At 46.3% G+C, this 21032-nt stretch overlaps 1 protein-coding gene across 2 annotated transcripts in view; it reads left to right on the top strand.

Moving 5' to 3' along the window:
- Positions 1–21032, top strand: part of MCMBP (minichromosome maintenance complex binding protein) — a 188196-nt gene that overhangs the window by 29429 nt on the left and 137735 nt on the right. The window contains exons 2-8 of one of the 2 annotated variants that reach the window (XM_077257882.1): positions 2134–2216; positions 3833–3973; positions 4347–4388; positions 6033–6134; positions 6704–6827; positions 8041–8180; positions 8651–8748. In XM_077257882.1, coding sequence (XP_077113997.1) covers positions 2134–2216; positions 3833–3973; positions 4347–4388; positions 6033–6134; positions 6704–6827; positions 8041–8180; positions 8651–8748 — 730 coding nt within the window. The remainder of the gene's footprint in view (positions 1–2133; positions 2217–3832; positions 3974–4346; positions 4389–6032; positions 6135–6703; positions 6828–8040; positions 8181–8650; positions 8749–21032) is intronic. The other variant, XM_077257883.1, reaches the window with a different exon arrangement.

Below are 21032 nucleotides of genomic sequence, written 5' to 3' on the forward strand. Positions count from 1 at the left end.
CTGGATAAAGCCTGATACTGCAGGCCAAACTGAACGCGGACAAATGTAACTCTTTTGTGACAGGCAGAACGGAAGGTGTAATCTTCAAACTTTTATAGATAACAACTACGGGAATGCCTGTCACAAATAAGAATATGATGAAGAACTTGAATATGAAGAAGAATAAGAGTTAAATAAAAAGAATATGAACAACGTAACAAAAAAAAAAAAAATTATAGGTAGAAGATGAAGAAGATGAATAAGGTAAAGAAGAACTTGATGTCAAAGATGCTGATGATGATGATGAAGAAGAAAGTGTGGGAGAAGTAAAAGAGGATGAAGGGCGTGGAAGTAGTGAAACATCAATATCTGACAAAATAAAAAAAATCTTAACATAGCCAATATCTTTGTAACTCCGAACGTCTTAAAAAAGTTTAAAAATTCCTGCTATTCTATTTGATTGGGCTAAACCTCTATGCCTTTAATGTCTCCGCCACCTCCCCCAATACATCCTACATTATTCTTAGTTGTTTTCCTTCATGTAGAATGAACCTACAAGGAAAGAAAGGGTTTATTTTAATTCCGATATTTTCGTCCCATTGACTTGCATTGGTATCGGGTATCGGAATCGGCGAGATCCGATACTTTGCCGGTATCGGCCGATACTTTCCGATATCGGAAGGTATCGCTCAACACTACTGATAACCCATATGTTTGGGTAAACCACTGTTTGGGCGCACGTTGGGGCTCGGAAGGGAGGGAGCACCATTTGACTTTTTGAACTCAAGATTGGCTGAAAATCAATGGTGGCGCCATGTCTCGTTTGGAGACCCCTGATGTGCCTAAATAGTGGAAACCCCTCAATTCTAACTCCAACACTAGCCCCAACACACCCCTAACCATAACCCTAACCACAAGCCTAACCCTTAACCCAGCACACCCCGAACCCTAATCTTAACCCTATTTCCAACCCTAACTCTAATTCCAACCCTAATCCTAAGGCTATGTGCCCACGTTGCGGATTCGTGAGGATTTTTCCGCACAGTTTTTGAAAAATCCACAGGTAAAGCGCACGGTGTTTTACCTGCGGATTTACAGCGGATTTCCAGTGTTTTTTGTGCGGTTTTCACCTGTGGATTCCTATTGAGGAACAGGTGTAAAACGCTGCGGAATCCGCACAAAGAATTGAGTGCAGAAAATACAACGCAGCATTTCCGTGTGGTAGTTTCAGCATCATGGGCACAGCGGATTTGTTTTTCAGTAGGTTTACATGGTACTGTAAACGTGATGGAGAACTGCTACGAATCCGCAGCGGCCAATCCGCTGTGGATCCGCAGCCAAATCCGCACCGTGTGCACATAGCCTAATTCTAACCTTAACCCTAGTGGAAAAATTAAAGTTAATATTTTTTCTTTATTTTATTATTGTCCCTACCTATGGGGGTGATAAAGGGGGGGGTTTATTTATTTTATTTTTTTTATTTTGATCGCTATGATCAGCGATCAAAAAGTACCTGGAACGAATCTGCCGGCTGGCAGATTCGGCAGGCGCACTGCGCATGCGCTCGCCATTTTGGAAGATGGTGGCGCCCAAGGAGCAGACGGACGGACACCGGGAGGGACACCGGAGGTCGGTAAGTATGGGGGGGGATCGGACTGCGGGGGAGCGAACAGGAGGGCGGAGGGGAGCGGAGGACAGCAGATGACAGGACGGAGGGGAGAAGATCGGTGGCGGGTGGCAGATCGCGATCTCCAGCCATGGCTGATGCTATTGCAGCATTGGCCATGGCTGGATTGTAATATTTCACCAAACTATCGCTCTGATTGAAAGTGAAACAACATACAGTTGTATTTTATTGATCCATTTTTTTCTATTTTGCTTGCTGATAGGGGGCCCCCATCATGTGTTTTTTTTTTTTTTTTTTTTTTACCCTGAGTGGGAATTTAACACACATAATGAGGAAGTGAAGGGGTTAGCGGGGCCCGTGTGCCACCCGAGGGGGGGCGGGACCTGTGCGCGAGCCACCCATTATGGCTGCACTGCTGCTCCTCCACATCTGCGTGCTGTTGTTGGTGTATGTCCCGTTATCTGTAAAGCTTTGCGTCGTCCTCCTGTCCTGGATATTGGATATTAATATGAATTCTCTTTTTGTAGCTCAGAATGAGACTTTTCCAGACTGGGAGAAGAAGGTGACGGATTTCTTCTGTGAGAAGCTGCAGTCTGATGAGCGCAGCTGGGTGAGACTCCTGTAGTTCTGTAGTCACTGCTGCGTCCCTACCTCGGATACGTCCTCGCGTGCTTGGCTGTGAGCGGTGACCGCGCGCTCTGTGTGAGGGGTCGCCGCCATTGGATGGGCACAGCGGAGCACTACTTGTGACCATAATTACTGATTAGAGGATGGACGGCCGCTGGAGTACTGACCAGCTTATTAGCTATAGCGACGTGCTTCTCTACTGAAGGCGATTCCAGAATACCCGGACATGATTTCATAGATTTACATTCAGCCCAATCATGGCCTTAATAATTCTCAGTAATGTGACTACAAGCGATTTCATTTTTGTAACAAACCACATCATAACGGAACATTATTATAAAGACTTCATTGTCCGAGACGTTCCCTTAGTAGTGGGACGGAGTTCTGTTAGCAGAAGAATAGAAATCCTTGTAGGTGTCCTTATCTGTGGACCAGTCTGTGGCCGCCTGCCTGATTCGTGGTCGTCCCCTCGCAGGACTGCCCCTGTTTTACTTGCTGTTTCCACTGAGGTATTTTAAAGAATTCTATAATTTTGTATTTCACTGACCAGAAACCAAACGCAATCAGTTCCAGTGTGTCTGTGTCGCATGTGCGGGCCCCCCACGGGGGTGTGTGTTGCATGTGCGGGCCCCCCACGGGGGTGTGTGTCGCAGGTGCGGGCCCCCCACGGGGGTGTGTGTCGCAGGTGCGGGCCCCCCACGGGGGTGTGTGTCGCAGGTGCGGGCCCCCCACGGGGGTGTGAGTCGCAGGTGCGGGCCCCCCACGGGGTGTGTGTCGCAGGTGCGGGCCCCCCACTCGGTGTGTGTCGCAGGTGCGGGCCCCCCACTCGGTGTGTGTCGCAGGTGCGGGCCCCCCATGGTGTGTAGGTACGGGCCCCCGCAGTGCGCTTGCGTGCCTGTGTGTGTCGCAGGTGCTGGCCCCCCACTCGGTGTGTGTTGCAGGTGCGGGCCCCCGCAGTGCGCTTGTGTGTCTGTGTTGCAGGTGCGGGCTGTATCTGCAGAGGCTCTCCCTACATCATACACATGTGGGTGGGGGATCCTCACCTGGTGAGTCTCGTGTGGATGGCGACAGACTCTTCACCACTATTCTGCCAGCAAGGTTATAGCCATGAAAACATTGCTGAAATCCGTGTGCAGTTTTAAAAATCTGCTCAAAATCCTGAAGATTTCACAGAAGGAATGCGAGTGTTGCTGATGGAGAATTCACTGGTGTCCGCGGCCGTAGAATCCATCGCAGTTTGCTCTTTCCATGTTTCTGCGTGGAACTGACGTCTTGTCTTCTTCAGGACCACAATACAGAAGCCACGCATGTCGCCTGCATGAACCATATCTGAGCTTTTTTTTTTTTTTTTGGTTCTTCAAAATCCTTGAGGCTGATACATAGTGGCCCATATATGATGTCCGGGAGCTTTAGGAGCTGCTATTGGTCACAGCTTGGGGGTCTCGGCACTGTAGGCATCATGGGGGGGATGGGAGGGCCAAGCAGGTTGGATTCCCATCCCACAGTCACCTCTCCACTCCCTAGGGCCTAGTATAATAGCTTGTCAGGGGTTGCTGGGGTTTGTGGTTCTCCATTGTGACTCCTTTTTCTGTCTCTTAGGTCCCCAGCCTGAATGCTGTCCCTCTGCATTATGTGCGGCCGGGGGGGCTGCTCCACTTCCGCTGTATGATCCAGGACATGTTTGATCCAGAGTTTTATATGGGCGTCTATGAGACTGTTGATCGTGGTACCAGTGCCAGGGTGAGTGTTAATTGGGGAGGGGACACTGTGGGAAGAAACTGATACTGGTGATGTCTTCCATGTGATTGGCTTAGATTAGGGCTGAGGATATTTATGCCGTCCTTTGGGGGCCGTACAAATTGCACACTAACTCCGCCCACAGAGTCTGTCCTGGCGCTTGTCGGGACATAATCTTTCATTGCGCTCGCCTCCACACGCTCTCAGTATGTGAAGAAATTAATGGGCCAGCAGCCTTCAAAATCCAGCAGCGGTCCCCAGGAATCTGGGACCCGGATAAAAGGTCATCAGGGGGTCTGATGTTCCCCACCCTGGCTTATATATTGGGGCACCTGCTGTCACCTTGTCTCATTTTTCTTTCTTTTTTTCTCTTCAGAGCCTGCACCTTGGGAAGTACAGAGACGTGGTGGACTGTGCAGTAAGTGCCGCAGGTCCTCCCTGCCCAATACTACACCTCGCAGCTGTTGGCCCTACTGGACAGCTCTTGGTTTTGTTTTTTTTTGCATTCTGTATTTAAGCCGTAAATGTGTGGGAGTTGTAGTCCTACAGTTAAGGTTCTATAGTACTCCTAAGTGATCGTTACATGGTGGTTGAATCAGTAGAGTTGGTGGCGGACTCTGGCGCTGCTCTTTTCTGTCTGCAGTGATTTCCTCACTCCTCTCAGGGCTAGGGCAAACTCCTATGTGTGGGTACTACAACTCCCTGCATGAGCTCTCATTTCTAGGCATACTTCTATTACACACTGGGTGCTACCTCCCTTTGTTGGAGCCTCCTTTTTCCCTCTCCTCCTAGCCCCCTCCCTTTTTCCCTCTCCTCCTAGCCCCCTCCCTTTTTCCTTAGCTTCATAGCCCCCTCCCTTTTTCCCCTCTCCTCCTAGCCCCCTCCCTTTTTCCCTCTCCTCCTAGCCCCCTCCCTTTTTCCCTCTCCTCCTAGCCCCCTCCCTTTTTCCTTCGCTTCATAGCCCCTCCCTTTTTTCTCTAGCTGCTTAGCCCCCCCCTTTTCTGACTGTAGTCAACTTCCTTTTTCCTTCCCCTCTTAGCCCCCCTTTTCCTTTCACCTCGCCCTTTTATACCTAGCCATTTAGCCCCCCTTTTCTCTTCCTCCTTAGCCCCTTTTTCCCTAGCCGTTAGCCCCCTTTTTTCTCGTGCTTAGTCTACTCCCTTTTTTGCTCGTTCTTAGCCCCCCTTTTTCCCTCGCCCTCTTTCGCTTCTTAGCCCCCCTCTTTCCCTCGCCCTCTTTCGCTTCTTGGCCCCCCTTTTTCCCTCGCCCTCTTTCGCTTCTTAGCCCCCCTCTTTCCCTCGCCCTCTTTCGCTTCTTAGCCCCCCTTTTTCCCTCGCCCTCTTTCGCTTCTTAGCCCCCTTTTTCCCTCGCCCTCTTTCGCTTCTTAGCCCCCCTTTTTCCCTCGCCCTCTTTCGCTTCTTAGCCCCCCTTTTTCCCTCGCCCTCTTTCGCTTCTTAGCCCCCCTTTTTCCCTCGCCCTCTTTCGCTTCTTAGCCCCCCTTTTTCCCTCGCCCTTTCGCTTCTTAGCCCCCCTTTTTCCCTCGCCCTCTTTCGCTTCTTAGCCCCCCTTTTTCCCTCGCCCTCTTTCGCTTCTTAGCCTCCCTTTTTCCCTCGTCCTCTTTCGCTTCTTAGCCCCCCTTTTTCCCTCGCCCTTTTTCGCTTCTTAGCCCCCCTTTTTCCCTCGCCCTCTTTCGCTTCTTGGCCCCCCTTTTTCCCTCGCCCTCTTTCGCTTCTTAGCCCCCCTTTTTCCCTCGCCCTCTTTCGCTTCTTAGCCCCCCTTTTTCCCTCGCCCTCTTTCGCTTCTTAGCCCCCCTTTTTCCCTCGCCCTCTTTCGCTTCTTGGCCCCCCTTTTTCCCTCGCCCTCTTTCGCTTCTTAGCCCCCCTCTTTCCCTCGCCCTCTTTCGCTTCTTAGCCCCCCTTTTTCCCTCGCCCTCTTTCGCTTCTTAGCCCCCCTTTTTCCCTCGCCCTCTTTCGCTTCTTAGCCCCCCTTTTTCCCTCGCCCTCTTTCGCTTCTTAGCCCCCCTTTTTGTCTCACCTCCTAGCCCCCTTTCACAATATTTCAGGCTCATCAGGATGTTGACTTGCACTCGGGTCGGATGGTGACTCTGGAACGACAAACCTTCTACTGCGTCCCAGTCCCTGGGGAGTCGCTTTGGGTGAAGGAGATATCCTTTGATGTATTAACCCTTTCCAGAACAGTGGTGGACGCCAATGTGAGGGGGAGCTAGGCATATATGGCTGTTCTCTTGACCCCTCTCTCCTAATTGCATGGCTTCCTGCCTGACCCTCTCCCATTTTCTGCCGCATCTGCTCTGCAGCAGCATGATGGCTTCCTTGCATCCATACATTGAGTTGTTATCTGCTGCCCCCTTCCAGCACAGAAGCCCTCAGCTCAGCCGAGTGCCTCCCACCCCTCCTCTGCCGGCACCGGTATAACGGGTTCTCATCCTTCCCTAACAATCCGTAGGGCGCTGTCAGGTGAGCGCGTTCACATTGTAAAGCGCCATGGAATAAATGGAGCTATAAAAATGTATAATAATAATTAGGGTGTGAGACAATCCTGCCATCTCAGCAGGTTGTGCCCACATTGGGGTCTTCTGAATGAGGTACTGGGGGCCTTTATGCTGTCATCCTGCAGCTGTTCTAGATACTGCAGAGTTACAGCGCCATGTCCTGCTAAGATCACAGCACAATTGATGCTAAAAAGTTCTGTACTCCTCCTTAATAAGAGCACATGTACAGCAGCTCCATCCAGGCACGAGGGGGTCCCTCAACGTCTTACACCCCAAACCGCCTGAAGAGAAGCCTCGAAGAGGAAGACGATGGCCTGACAAGACACGGCTGCCGTCAGCAAGCAGGTAACAGGCGCATCTTAAGCTGTAATTGCCTCACCTGAAGAATGGTGAGTGCAGCTCTGGGGTATAATACAGGATGTAATTCGGGATCAGTAATGTAATGTATGTACACAGTGACTGCCCCAGCAGAATAGTGAGTGCAGCTCTGGATTATAATACAGATGCAACTCAGGATCAGTAATGTATGTACACAGTGACTGCACCAGCAGAATAGTAAGTGCAGCTCTGGGGTATAATACAGGATGTAACTCAGGATCAGTAATGTAATGTATATACACAGTGACTGCACCAGCAGAATAGTGAGTGCAGCTCTGGAGTAGAATACAGGATGTAACTCAGGATCAGTAATGTAATGTATGTACACAGTGACTGCACCAGCAGAATAGTGAGTGCAGCTCTGGAGTAGAATACAGGATGTAACTCAGGATCAGTAATGTAATGTATGTACACAGTGACTGCACCAGCAGAATAGTGAGTGCAGCTCTGGAGTAGAATACAGGATGTAACTCAGGATCAGTAATGTAATGTATGTACACAGTGACTGCACCAGCAGAATAGTGAGTGCAGCTCTGGGGTATAATACAGGATGTAACTCAGGATCAGTAATGTATGTACACAGTGACTGCACCAGCAGAATAGTGAGTGTAGCTCTGGAGTAAAATACAGGATGTAACTCAGGATCAGTAATGTATGTACACAGTGACTGCACCAGCAGAATAGTGAGTGCAGCTCTGGAGTAGAATACAGGATGTAACTCAGGATCAGTAATGTAATGTATGTACACAGTGACTGCACCAGCAGAATAGTGAGTGCAGCTCTGGGGTATAATACAGGATGTAACTCAGGATCAGTAATGTATGTACATAGTGACTGCACCAGCAGAATAGTGAGTGCAGCTCTGGGGTATAATACAGGATGTAACTCAGGATCAGTAATGTAATGTGTGTACACAGTGACTGCACCAGCAGAATAGTGAGTGCAGCTCTGGATTATAATACAGATGTAACTCAGGATCAGTAATGTAATGTATGTACACAGTGACTGCACCAGCAGAATAGTGAGTGCAGCTCTGGAGTAGAATACCTGTTGTAACTCATGATGTAACCCATGTTTTCAGTAACCACAGACTGACTATCTTGAGTAAGCCTTGTGTGTATAAATTTTACTTACGACATGGCTGTTGCATATCCTAAGTGTTTGTTTTTCTCTGTTTCAGGTGATGCTCAGGATACTTGTAAGAGGTTGGAGACTGAGCGTCGGGTGAAGCCGCAGGAGACGGGGGCCCCGAGTAGCTCGCAGTCTTTAGACCTGTACTTTCCTCTCCCTGGAGAGAAGGGACCAGCTTGCTTGGTGAAGGTACTGTGGTGTAACACCCAGCGGCAGCACTGGGCTCTGCTTCTTGGCTTCACTCTCTAGTCTATTAGACGCAGATACCAGAGGAATGCTGGGGCCCCAGTTTCTGCGGCAGTTATCTTGCCACTACCGCAGTCCTAGCTTTTTCAGGGGTGATCTTCCTTTCTCTGCTGACTTCATGTTTGTAGACATTCAAACTGAATCTGTGTCCAGTTCTCCTTCCCATGGAATCGGATATTGTGATCCGGCTCGCACCTTCCTGGACGGAGCGTATCACATGAGACGGCCAGCTACGTCTTCTTATTCTGGGTTTATGGATTTCTTCTTTAGGTTTTCATTTTGTGAGCACAAGAAGTGGTGGCCGTTATTGCTCTTCTGTCACAGGTTCAGCAGAATCTATGGGTCTATTATGGCGGCTGCTTGCGAACACTGGAGGAGAAGCTGCCTTTTTACATATGGTTTTTCACTGTTAGGTGTATGAGAACTGGGAGAACTATAAAGTAAACGATGTGCTGGATGTGTACGGCATCTTGTCCGTGGAGCCGGTGCTGAGCATCCTCAACGAGGACAGGTAAGAGTCCCCTTGCGCTGTTGTCTGTTTAGACTCTGTCCTCACATCGTTCTTCTGTATCCAAGATCCCAACCTTAACCTCAGTGTGTAGTCTCTAGGAGCACACGGTGGGCTGACATTTCCTGCTGTACGTAGTCTGGCGCTCCGGCCTTCCCTGCATTGTCGTCTGGTGCTCTGACCTCTCCTGCCACGTTAACCTATTCTCAGTCTGACATGTGTCCTGTACTGTGCAAAATATGTAGGCAGTGGTGATGAGCGAGTGTACTCGTTGCTCGGGTGACCTCCGAGTATTTGACTTCTCGGAGATTTAGTTTTCATCACGGCAGCTGAATGATTTTACAGCTACTTGCCAGGCTGAGTACATGTGGGGGTTGCCTGGTTGCTAGGGAATCCCCACATGTAATCAAGCAGGCTAGCAGCTGTAAATCATTCAGCTGCCACGATGAGAACTAAATCTCCGAGCAGTCATAAATACTCGGATGTCACCCGAGCGTGCTCGGGAAAAAACCTGAGCAAATAGTACACTTTCTCATCACTAGTAGGCAAGTGAATGTTCACACAGAGAAACAGTTATATTTATATACTGTAGCGCAATTGGGAAGGTCAAGGTTAAAACCCAGCTCTGCAGTGTTTGACTAGAAGCGCTTGCATGGTTTCTCTAAGAAGCAGGACGTAGATTCATTGTGGGACCAGCCAAGATGTGAGCTGTAGCTGGGAGAGAGACATGCTGGGGTTTCTCTATGAAAGACTGCACTAAGCAGTCTGTGCTAGAGCTGCAGAGTAATGTGTGGAAGCTGTAGTCTGTTTTTAGTGTTTTGGATTTTTGCCCCCTCCTCATCAGATGTTCCAGGTTTCGGGCAGTCGCTGGACAACATTAACTTTCAGTGCCCTCCAACGATTTTCTATTGGGTTCAGGTCTGGAGACTGGCTTCTCACAGAGCCACTGCTTAGTTGCCATGGCTGTGTATTTCTAGTCATTGTCATGCTGGAAGACCCAGCCACGACCCATCTTCAGTGCTCTTACGGAGGGAAGGAGGTTGTTGGCCAAAATCTCACGGTACATGACCCCATCATCCTCCCTACAATATGGCGCACTTGTCCCCTTTTCAGAAAAGCACCCCCAAACTATGTTTAACCCACCATGCTTCACTGTTGGGATGGTGTTCTTGGGGTTCTACTTATCCTTCTTCCTCCAATTACGGAGAGTGGAGTTGATTTAAAAACAAACCTTAACATGTGGTGGCATGAGCAGAGGGACCTGGACATGCCCTGGCGTGAGCAGGGGGACATTGTGTGCCCTGCAGATTATCATCACAGCGGAGTGTGTTACTAATAGTAATGTTCGAGACTGTGGTCCCACCTCTCTCTCGATCATTGACCAGGTCCTCTCGTGTAGTTCTGGGTTGATACCTGACCTTCCTCAGAATCATCATTGTCCCACGAGGCGAGATCCTGCATGGAGCCCTAGACGGGGGAAGATTGAGTCATCTTGTATTTTCATCCATTGCCTAATATTTGTGCTAACAGTTGTTCCCTTCTCACTGAGCTGCTTGCCTATTGTCCTGTAGCCCATCCCAGCCTTGTGCAGGTCTACAATTTTGTCCCTAGTATCCTTAGACAGCTTTTGGTTTTGGCCATGGTGGAGAGGTTGGCGTGTGATTGAGCGTGTGGACAGATGTCTTTATACAGGTAACAAGGTCAAACAGATGCAGTTAATCCACGTAATGAGTGCAGAGTAGGAGGCTTCTTAAAGAGAAACAAACAGGTCTGTGAGAACCAGAACTCTTGCTGGATGGTGATCAAATACTTATTTTGTGCAATAAAATGCAAATGAATCATGTAACAATCATACAATGTGATTTCCTGGAATTATTTTTAGATTCTCACAGGTGAAGTGTACCTACGATAAAAATTACAGAGCTCTCCATTCTTTGTAGGTGGGAAAACATGCAAAATTGGCAGCGTACCAAATACTAATTTTCCCCACTGTATGTGACTTACATTGTGTATTCAGCATTGTATCTTTCATACTTGGAACAATGTGTTGCAGACAACATTGATTTTTAAAGTCGGCATTCACAATCTATTCAGCTGATTGGGAGTGAGATCACATGGGTTAGTGATCAAGATCCGGTGCCCTCAGATTGCACGTGAGAAATCCTTAAAGGGAACCTGTCAGCAGGATTGTGCACGGTAACCTGCAGTCAGCGTCAGGTCGGTACAATGATACCGTGTGATATCCGTCTTGTGGTTCTTTAATCTTTATTTTCAGTTTTGAGTTAGTGATGCACTGTCTCCATTGCTGTTCTGCATAGGCTAGAACCCCATCAGTCAGATAATTACAGAGTCTGGCTATGGATACAAGGTCAAGAGTGGGAGCACCATCAGCCACCTCCTCTACATGGATGACACCAAGCTGTATGTGAAAAACAAACAAGACATCAATTCACTGATCCACCTGACAAGGATCTACAGGGAAGACATCGGGATCTCCTTCGGACTGGAGAAGTGCGGCCAGTTGATAATAGGCAAGGTAGTCAAGACAGATGGAATGGAATTACCAGCAGGGCACACAGCAGATGTACAGACAAGCTACAAGTACCTCGGCATCCCACAGGGAAACTGGAACCATGATGAGGAGGCAAGGAAAGCGGCAACATCCAAATACCATCAAAGGGTATGACAGGTCCTGAAGAGCCAGCTCAATGGGAAGAATAAAATCCGCACTATCAATACATATGCCCTGCCAGTTATCAGATACCCGGCTGGCATAGTGTGCTGGCCCAAAGAAGAGATGGAAGCCACAGAAGTGTGCTCCTCACAATGCATGGAGGTGTCCACCCTAAGTCTCACACACAAAGATTGTACACCAGCAGAAAGGAGGGTGGTCGAGGCTTGGTAAGCATCCAAGCCACCATCACGGATGAAACAAGGAGTTTCCAGGAATACATCAGATAATTGGCACCAAAAGATGAGATGCTGAGAGAAAGCCTAAGGGAGCAACATCCACAGATCAGGAAGAAAGAACAGGAACATGAAGCGCCATGACAAGACAGCCGCTGCATGGGATGTACCATCGGCAGATAATGGAGGTGGCTGACATAGAGAAATCCTACCAATGGCTGGAGAATGCTGGACTCCGAAACAGCACAAAAGCACTAATTATAGCGGCACAAGAGCAAGCACTAAGTACCAGATCCACAGGAGCAGGAATCTACCCCACAAGGCAAGACCCAAGGTGCAGACTATGCAAAGAAACCTCAGAAACCGTTCGACACAGTGGCAAGATGCAAAAAGCAAGAACAGCGTATACCGAACGCCACAACCAAGTAGCGGGAATTGTATACAGGAACATCTGCACAGCATATGGGCTAAGTCCCTCTAAGTCCAGGTGGGAAACCCAAGAAAAAGTGGTGGAGAATGAAAGGGCTAAAATCCTGTGAAACTTCAAGATCCTGATGGATAAGCTGGTGTTGTCTACTATAACAATGTCTGGTTGGTTAGCCAAGGATCAGAAGACCGCAATGAGAATAGATGTTGGCAGTGCCAAGTGAAGACAACATTAGAAAGAAGGAATATGAGAAGCTGGAGAAATCAGAGCCTCAAAGGAGAACTGGAGAAGATGTGGAAGATGAAGGCAACGGTGATTCCAGTGGTGATAGGGGTCACTGCTCCAAGTGCTCCTAACGTGGAAGAATGGCTACAACAGACCCCAGGAGCAACATCTGAGCTCTGTCCAGAAAAGCGCAATGCTGGGAACGAAGATCCTGCACAGTACCCTTAAAGGGAACCTGTCACCCCCAAAATGGAAGGTGAGCTAAGCCCACCAGCATCTGGGGCTATCTACAGCATACTGTAATGCTGTAGATAAGCCCCTGATGTATCCTGAAAGGTGAGGAAAAAAGGTTAGATTATACTCACCCAGGGGCGGTCCTGCTTCAGTGGGCGTCCGGTCCAGGGCCTCCCAACTTCTTACGATCACGTCCTCTTGTCTTCACGTCGCAGCTCCGGTGCAGGTGTACTTTATCTGTCCTGTTACCTTTAAACTCCCAGGCCTCTGGTAGAGGAACTTGATTCCAGCTCACCCAGTTGGTCTATGCTCAGACGCCAGCCTCTCCCTGGCCTCACATCAAGGATAATATAAAAAAAAAAAATTGGAGTCCGGCTCAACAGGACTGGATTTTCCTTTTCTTTCTATTGTTCAAAAGAAAATATGGTGCATAAAACTTATAGTCGACATGACCCAGTCGACGTGTTTCGACTGCACTAGGACGTCTTACTCACGTCGACAATGTAAATTTTTCTTCTGTATATACCATATTTTCTTTTGGAAAAAAAAAAAATATATGTATTATATGATCAGTGTCGGTTTTCCCGGGTGTCCTCCGAGTATTTGTTAGTGTTCGGAGATTTAGTTTTCATCGCCTCAGCTGAATGATTTACAGCTGATAAACAGCTTGATTACATGTGGGGATTCCCTAGCAACCAGGCAACCCCCACATGTACTCAGGCTGGCTAGTAGCTGTAAATCATTCAGCTGCGGCGATGAAAACTAAATCTCCGAACACTAACAAATACTCAGAGGTCACCCGAGCAACGAGTACTCGCTCATTACCTGTCAGCAGTTGTCATGAAAGGAATGAGAAAGGACAACAAAGACCACCCCCATTAGGGGTGAGAAGGAAGGTTAATTAATATATTCAACTTTATATTATATTCATAAGTTTAGGGTCACCCAGACAATTGTGTTTTCCATGACAAGTCATACTCTTATTAATCCAATGAGTTGCCAAATGAATTGAAAATCTAGTCCAGACATTGACAAGGTTCGAAAAAAAAGGATTTTTATTTGAAGAAATAATTTTCTCCTTCAAACTTTGCTTTCGTCACAGAATGCTCCTTTGCAGCAATTCCAGCATTGCAGACCTTTGGCATTCTAGTAGTTAATTTGCTGAGGTCATCTGGAGACATTTCCCCCCATGCTTCCGGAAGCCCCTCACACAAGTTGGTTTGGCTTGATGGGCACTTTCTGCGTACCATACGGTCATGCTCCTCCCAGAACAGCTCAATGGGGCTGAGAACTGGTGACTGCACTGGCCGCTCCATTACAGATAGATACCAGCTGCCGGCTTCTTCCCTAAATAGTTCTTGCATAATTTGGAGGTGGCTTTGGGTCACTGTCCTGTTGTAGGATGAAATTGGCTCCAGTCAAGCGCTGTCCACAGGGTATGGCATGGCATTGCAAAATGGAGTGATAGCCTTCCTTATTCAAAATCTTTTACCTTGTACAAATCTCCCACTTTACCAGCACCAAAGCAACCCCAGACCATCACATTACCTCCACCATGCTTGACAGATGGTGTCACACTCTTCCAGCATCTTTTCAGTTGTTCTGCGTCTCTCACAAAGGTTCTTCTGTGTGATCCAAACACCTCAAACTTGGATTCGTCTGTCCCTAACACTTTTTTCCAATCTTCCTCTGTCCAATGTCTGTTCTTTTGCCCATATTAATCTTTTCCTTTTATTAGCCAGTCTCAAATATGGCTTTTTCTTTGCCATTCTGCCCTGAAGGCCAGCATCCTGGAGTCGCCTCTTCACTGCAGACGCTGACACTGGCGTTTTGCGTGTACTATTTAATGAAGCTGCCAGTTAAGGGCCTGTGAGGGGTCGATTTCTCAAACCAAAGACTCTAATGTGCTTGTCTTGTTGCTCAGTTGTGCAGCGCGGCCTCCCACTTCTCTTTCTACTCTGGTTAGAGCCTGTTTGTGCTCTCCTCTGAAGGGAGTAGTACACAACGCTGCAGGAAATCTTCAGTTTCTTAGCAATTTCTCGCATGGAATAGCCTTAATTTCTAAGATCAAGAATAGACTGTCTAGTTTCTCATGAAAGCTCTTTTTGTCTGGCCATTTTGAGAGTTTAATGGAACCAACAAATGTAATGCTCCAGATTTTCAACTAGCTCAAAGGAAGGTCAGGTTTATAAGTTCTCTAATCAGCCAAACTGTTTTCAGCTGTGCTAACATACTTTCACCACAGTATTCTAACCATCCATTAGCCGCCTTACAGTTAGCAAACACAAAGTACCATAAGAACACTGGAGTGATGGTTGTTGGAAATGGGCCTCTATACACCTATGAAGATATTGCATTACAAATCAGACGTCTGCAGCTAGAATAGTCATTTACCATAATAACAATGTATAGAGTATTTCTGAATCCTTTAATGTTGGCTTCATTGGAAAAAAACTGTGCTTCTCTTTCTAAAAAAGGGAAATTTCTAAGTGACCCTAAACTATGGAACGGTAGTGTGTATGTATATGTGTGTGTGTGTGTGTGTGTGTGTGTGTGTGTGTGTATATATATAAATATATATATACACACACACATACACACACACACACACACACATATAATTTTTTTTTTTGTCAACTATAGGTTTTTATTGAATAAAAGTTTACAATAAATGCAAAGAAAGTTTCAGTACAATTATATACTCAGATAATATAGAGAATACAAACATGTTCAAAACCACAAGGTAGGGGGACAATATAAGACAACAAAAAAAGGGGGTGGGGGGAGGGTGCCTGAGGAAGAAGGGTATAGTGTATCCAAATCCAGTATAGAGACTCAGCCAGAATCAGGGGAACCTGGAGTGTTTAAGCAAAAAATAGGGTTGGCAAAGGGGGTATGTTTAGCATATTCTGCCCAAGGAAGCCATACTTTTTCATATATACTAACCTTATCTGTAAGTATGGCTAACTTTTCATTTATCTTATATCCTGTACTATGAGGCTCGCTTTTTTCCAATAGAAAGCATCAGTTTGTTTGGCTGCCAGAAATATAAATTTAATGAAGGCTTGGGTATGTCTAGGGATTTTGAGAATACGTTTATTTAGTAAAGCTTCCCATGGATTCTTTTTAAGATTAACCCCTTCAAGACGCAGCCCTTTTTCATTTTTGCGTTTTCGTTTTTCACTCCCTTCCTTTTCAGAGCCATAACTTTTCTATTTTTCCATCAATATGGCCATGTGAGGGCTTATTTTTTGTGGGACAAGTTGTAATTTTGAATGACGCCATTGGTTTTACCAGGTCTTGTACTAGAAAACGGGGAAAAAAATTCAGTGTGGTGAAATTGCAAAAAAAAGTGCAATCCCACACTTGTTTTTTGTTTGGTTTTTTGCTAGGTTCACTAAATGCTAAAACTGACCTGCCATTGTGATTCTCCACGTCATTACGAGTTCATAGACTCCAAACATGTCTAGGTTATTTTTTATTTAAAGGGGTGAAAAAAAAAAATTCCAAACTTTGCTTAAAAAAATTAAAAAAATTGCGCCATTTTCCAATACCCGTAGCGTTTCCATTTTTCGGGATCTCGGGTGAGGGCTTATTTTTTGCGTGCTGAGCTGACGTTTTTAATGATGCCACTTTTGTGCATATACGTTCTTTTGATTGCCCGTTATTGCATTTTAATAAGCACTTGAAAGAGTACGGTAATTGGCGGTTGTCCTGGCTACTCTGGCTGGGGTTAGGTACCATCTCATTAAGACTTTGTAGTTTGTTTCCAGCATCAAGGTGTTTAATTTTCCTCCTGTTGAGGAAGACCATACTTGGGACCACTGACTCAGTTGAAGTAGAACCGATATCAGACTGTCAATGGGGACGTAGTTCAGGCCTTGCCTATGTGTGGGAGAATGGATATGAGTTGAGAAGTGACATTGTGCCCAAAGCATGTGGGTTTTGACAACCTCTCTGCTCAAGGGAGTGAAGGTGTAAGGCTACTTTTACACATAAGTTTTTTGCCGTCAGGCTGGATCTGGCGAATTTTTGAAAAAAGGGTCAGTTGCAAATTGTGAAACTGATTCGTGTTTTTTTTTTCTTTTTTTCTGCACCCGTTTTTTGTTTGTTTGTTTAACCCGGCAATAGAGTTTGGACTTCCTATTTTGGGGGGAGAGAGATTTGTATGGAGAATGCCTGAAATACCAGATTCATCATTTCATATCGGTTTTCTCTGTCCGCCGGAAACAACTTTTGACGGATCTGGCAAAAAAACGGATGAAACATGTGGTCATCAGGTGCAATCCGTCACTAATACAACTCTGAGAAAAAAAACTGATCCGGCGGGAAAAACTTTTTTTTTATTTATTTTTTTTTCAAAACTCGCCAGATTGTGCCTGACGGCAAAAACCTGATGTGTGAAAGTAGCCTAAGGCGAGGTGGAGTTATTTAGTAGCGAAGTGACAAAATTCTTTCGGGAGTTTCGGGGAGCGAAACACTTCTCCAGAGGGGAAGTGGTGTTTTTCTTGTAGGGCTGAGAATGGAATGAGTCCATCAACATTAAAAAGATGATGGACTCTGGTGATCCCTACAGCAATCCAGAAGCAGACGTTCTTGAGGGACTCCAAGCCCAGGGGAAACTGGGGATTACCCCAGAGGAGAGCTAGAGGTAGGAATGGTGAAATCAAACTTGAGTATTTGAGTGAGTCCCAAATTTTAAGGGAATGTCATGTTCAAGATATGTTTACGATGAGCTGGGAGGGTCCATAATAAAGCATTGAGGGTTACCGGGTGGCATGCAGGGGCTTCCAGTGAAAGCCACAGGGGAGGTTCTGAATATGCATGATATAAAGTTCACTGGGCTAGTTGGGCTGCTTGATAGTACTTGGAAAGGTTAGGAACTCCCAAACCTCTTTTTAGGCTATGTCAATAAAGAGTAACTCTATTATCCCTAGGGAGACCACCTTTCCAAATAAGTGTTGATTAGTCGATGGGTAATGTGAAGGGACAGAAATTGGCAAGACTCTAAATAGGTAGAGCAATTTAGGGAGTGTGGTCATCTTAAGTGCACGTATTCGACCGAGCCAGGAGAGGTGTAGTTTTCCCCATGTCTGAAGCAACGAGCGGATTTTGCAGAGCATTTGAGGGTAGTTTGCTAAAGAGGCCAGATTAGCTGTCAGTTTCACTCCTAAGTAATCTAGGTGGTTGGTGACCCATTAAATAGGGAAGTTTTGTTGGAGTTGTGGGATAATGTCAAGGGGGAGGGATATATTCGTGGCATACGATTTTGTATTTATTTGCAAGCTAGAAATTTGTTCAGTTATTGAAAGATTGAAGCAGAGCTGGCAATCCCGTCTGAGGGGCTGATTGGAGAAGTAGTATATCGTCTGCAAACATGAAGTTTATGGGAAATTGATGCAATATCAAAACCTTGAATGCTTGCGTTGTGACAGAGATGGATAGCGAATGGTTCAATTGCGAGAAGGAATAAAAGGTGATAAGGGGCAGCCCTGGCGAGTACCTCTTCTAATTTGAAAGAGCCCTGAAGAGAAGTCATTATAGCGAACATAAGCTGAAGGGGAGCTATAGAGAGCTCCGACCCATGAAAGAAAGTGGTTCGGGAACTTCCATTTGTGCAGGACTGCAAACAGATACGGCCAAGAAACAGAACAAGGGCCTTAATATCCAGCAATAAAAGCTTACTCGCTAGGTCACGTTGTTTGCCGAGGTGCAGTACATGGGAGATTCTATGTATATTATCTGAGGCCTGTCTGCAGGGAAGGAAACCAACCTGGTCTGTGTATTAAGGATCCGAGGCCCGAGTTTAGGCATCGAGAGGATTTTAGCCAAGATCTTAAGGTCTATATTAATAAGGCAGATTGGTCTATAGTAATCATACGGCGGAGGTCGCATCTCTTCCTTTAATGTGGGCTCCGGTGGTGTGCCCATGTCAAAGCCGGGACCTGTCAGATGTTTTGTACAGCTGACATGTGCCCGCAATAGCTATTAACTAGTTAAATGCCGCGTAAAACACGCACCGCTGATACGTGATGTCACGTGATAGGGGGTCATCGGTGCGTCGGCATAACAACCAGTGGTCACCTGAAGACCTCTATGGTTGATGCCGGATTGCTGTGAGCGCCACCCTGTGGTCGGCGCTCATAGCAATGCTGCAATTCCACTACATAGGGGCGATCTGATGATCGCTGCTATGTAGCAGAGCCGATCAGGTTATGCTAGATTGAAGCATGGCAAAAGTGAAAAAAAAAAAATATATATATATGAAAAAATATAAGTTTAAATAACCCCCCCCCTTTCACCCCATTCAAAATAAAGCAATTAAAAAAAAAAAAAATCAAACCTACACATATATGGTATCACAGAGTTCAGAATCGCCCTAACAATAAAAAGGATTAACCTGATCGCTAAACGGCATAGCGATAAAGTTAAAAACGCCAGAAATGTTTTTTTGGTCGCCACAACATTGCATTAAAATGCAATAACTGGCGATCAAAAGAACGTATCTGTATCGAAATGGTATCATTAAAAATGTCCGCTAGGCACGCAAAAAATAAGCCTCTACCCAACCCTAGATCATGAAAAATGGAGACGCTACGGGTATCGGAAAATTGCACAAATTTTATTTTTTTATTTTTTTTAGCAAAGTTTGGATTTTTTTTTCACCACTTAGATAAAAAAGAACCTAGACATGTTTGGTGTCTATGAACTCGTAATGAGAATCATAATGGCAGGTCAGTTTTAGCTTTTAGTGAACCAAGCTGAACAAAAAACAAGTGTGGGATTACACTTTTTTGCAATTTCACTGCCCCAGGCATTTTTTCCCATTTTCTAGTACACGATATGGTAAAACCAATGGTGTTGTTCAAAAGTACATCTCCTCCCGCAAAAAATAAGCCCTCACATGGCCATATTGACAGAAAAATGGTTTATGGCTCTGGGAAGAAGGGGAGCGAAAAACGAAAACGCTAAAAAGAAAAAGGCAGGGTCTCTTAAGGGGTTAAGTAATTAAAATAATAAACAAAATGAGGAATTAGAACAGGTGTGTATTTTTTTATAATGAAGGGCTGTAAATCCATCTGGGCCTGGTTTTTTTTTTTTTTTTTTTTTTTTTTTTTAATTAGGTTTCAATAGTTGGATCACTAAGTCTATTTCATAAGGAGTGATGGCTTGATCAAGGAGTTCAACCAGATCTGGATTAAGGGTTGGAAGAGGAATGGAATTTAGGAAGGCATCTAGCTTCTCTGAGTTCAGTGGTAGGGTCATTGTATAGTTGGTCAAGTTTACGTTGAAATTTATGGGTAATCTGTTGTGGGTTCGATGTAATGCCAGAAGATGTACGTAAACGTGTAGGGGTGGGGAAACTTTAAGTGGCGAGCCAGATTGGAATTTTTTTTTATTGTTGAGAGCATAGAAGCGCTGTTGTGACCATCGGATGGCACGATCGCATTTTCAGAAAGACAAAAGTCGAGTTCGGTGCGAGCGTGTAAGAGGTCTCTGTTGTGGGGGAGGGTGAGCTCTTCATCTGGGACACTAAGATCAACACTCTCCCCTCCAGATTAGCTACTCTATTAACCTCTTTCTTTTTGCGAGAGGCTTCTTGGAGGCAAAGCCTCCCAACACTACTATATGGGCTTCCCACAGGGAGGCTGGCGAAGAGGCAGATTGTTGATTTAAAGAGAAGTACTTGTCAAGATGATTTTTCAATCTTCGAGCAATATCTGGATAGGAGAATAAGGAGTCATTCAGAGTCCAGGTGAATGGGCATGGGTGGAGTGATGGTAAGTAAATTGAACTAGGGAATGGTCAGACCACGGAGTTGACTGAATTGAAATATTCAACACATTTGGTATGAATGTCGGGTGTACAAAAACATGGTCTATCTTAGTATAAACCAAGTGACGTGGGGAAAAATAAGTGTAGTCTTTACCCAAAGGGTGAAGGTCTCTCCACAGCTCTACCCATTGATATTGTGAGAAGTTTATTAACCCCTTTCTGACATCGGACGTACTATCCCGTCGAAGTGGGGTGGGCCCGTATGACCACCAACTGTATAGTACGTCCAGCGCTATCGGCCGCGCTCACGGGGGAGCGCGACTGTTTGCGGCCGGGTGTCAGCTGATTATCACAGCTGACATCCGGCACTATGTGCTAAGAGCGGTCACGGACCGCCCCCGGCACACTGCGATCAAACATGATCGCAGTGTTCTAGCGGTATAGGGAAGCATCGCGCAGGGAGGGGGCGATGTGATCGCGTTGCTCCGAGCGTCTCTTACCTCCTATCCCTGCAGGCCCCGGATCCAAAATGGCCGCGGGGCTGCATCTGGGTCCTGCAGGGACTACTTCCGGGTCCAGAGCAGGCGCTGGTAAGCCTGCAGCGCTGTAAGTCAGATCGCTGATCTGACAGAGTGCTGTGCAAACTGTCAGATCAGCGATCTGTGATGTCCCCCCCGGGACACACACCTTTAGTATCGCTGCGTCTGTAACGACCCAA

Source organism: Ranitomeya variabilis, chromosome 4 (genome assembly GCF_051348905.1).
Source record: "Ranitomeya variabilis isolate aRanVar5 chromosome 4, aRanVar5.hap1, whole genome shotgun sequence".
Classification (NCBI taxonomy): domain Eukaryota; kingdom Metazoa; phylum Chordata; class Amphibia; order Anura; family Dendrobatidae; genus Ranitomeya; species Ranitomeya variabilis.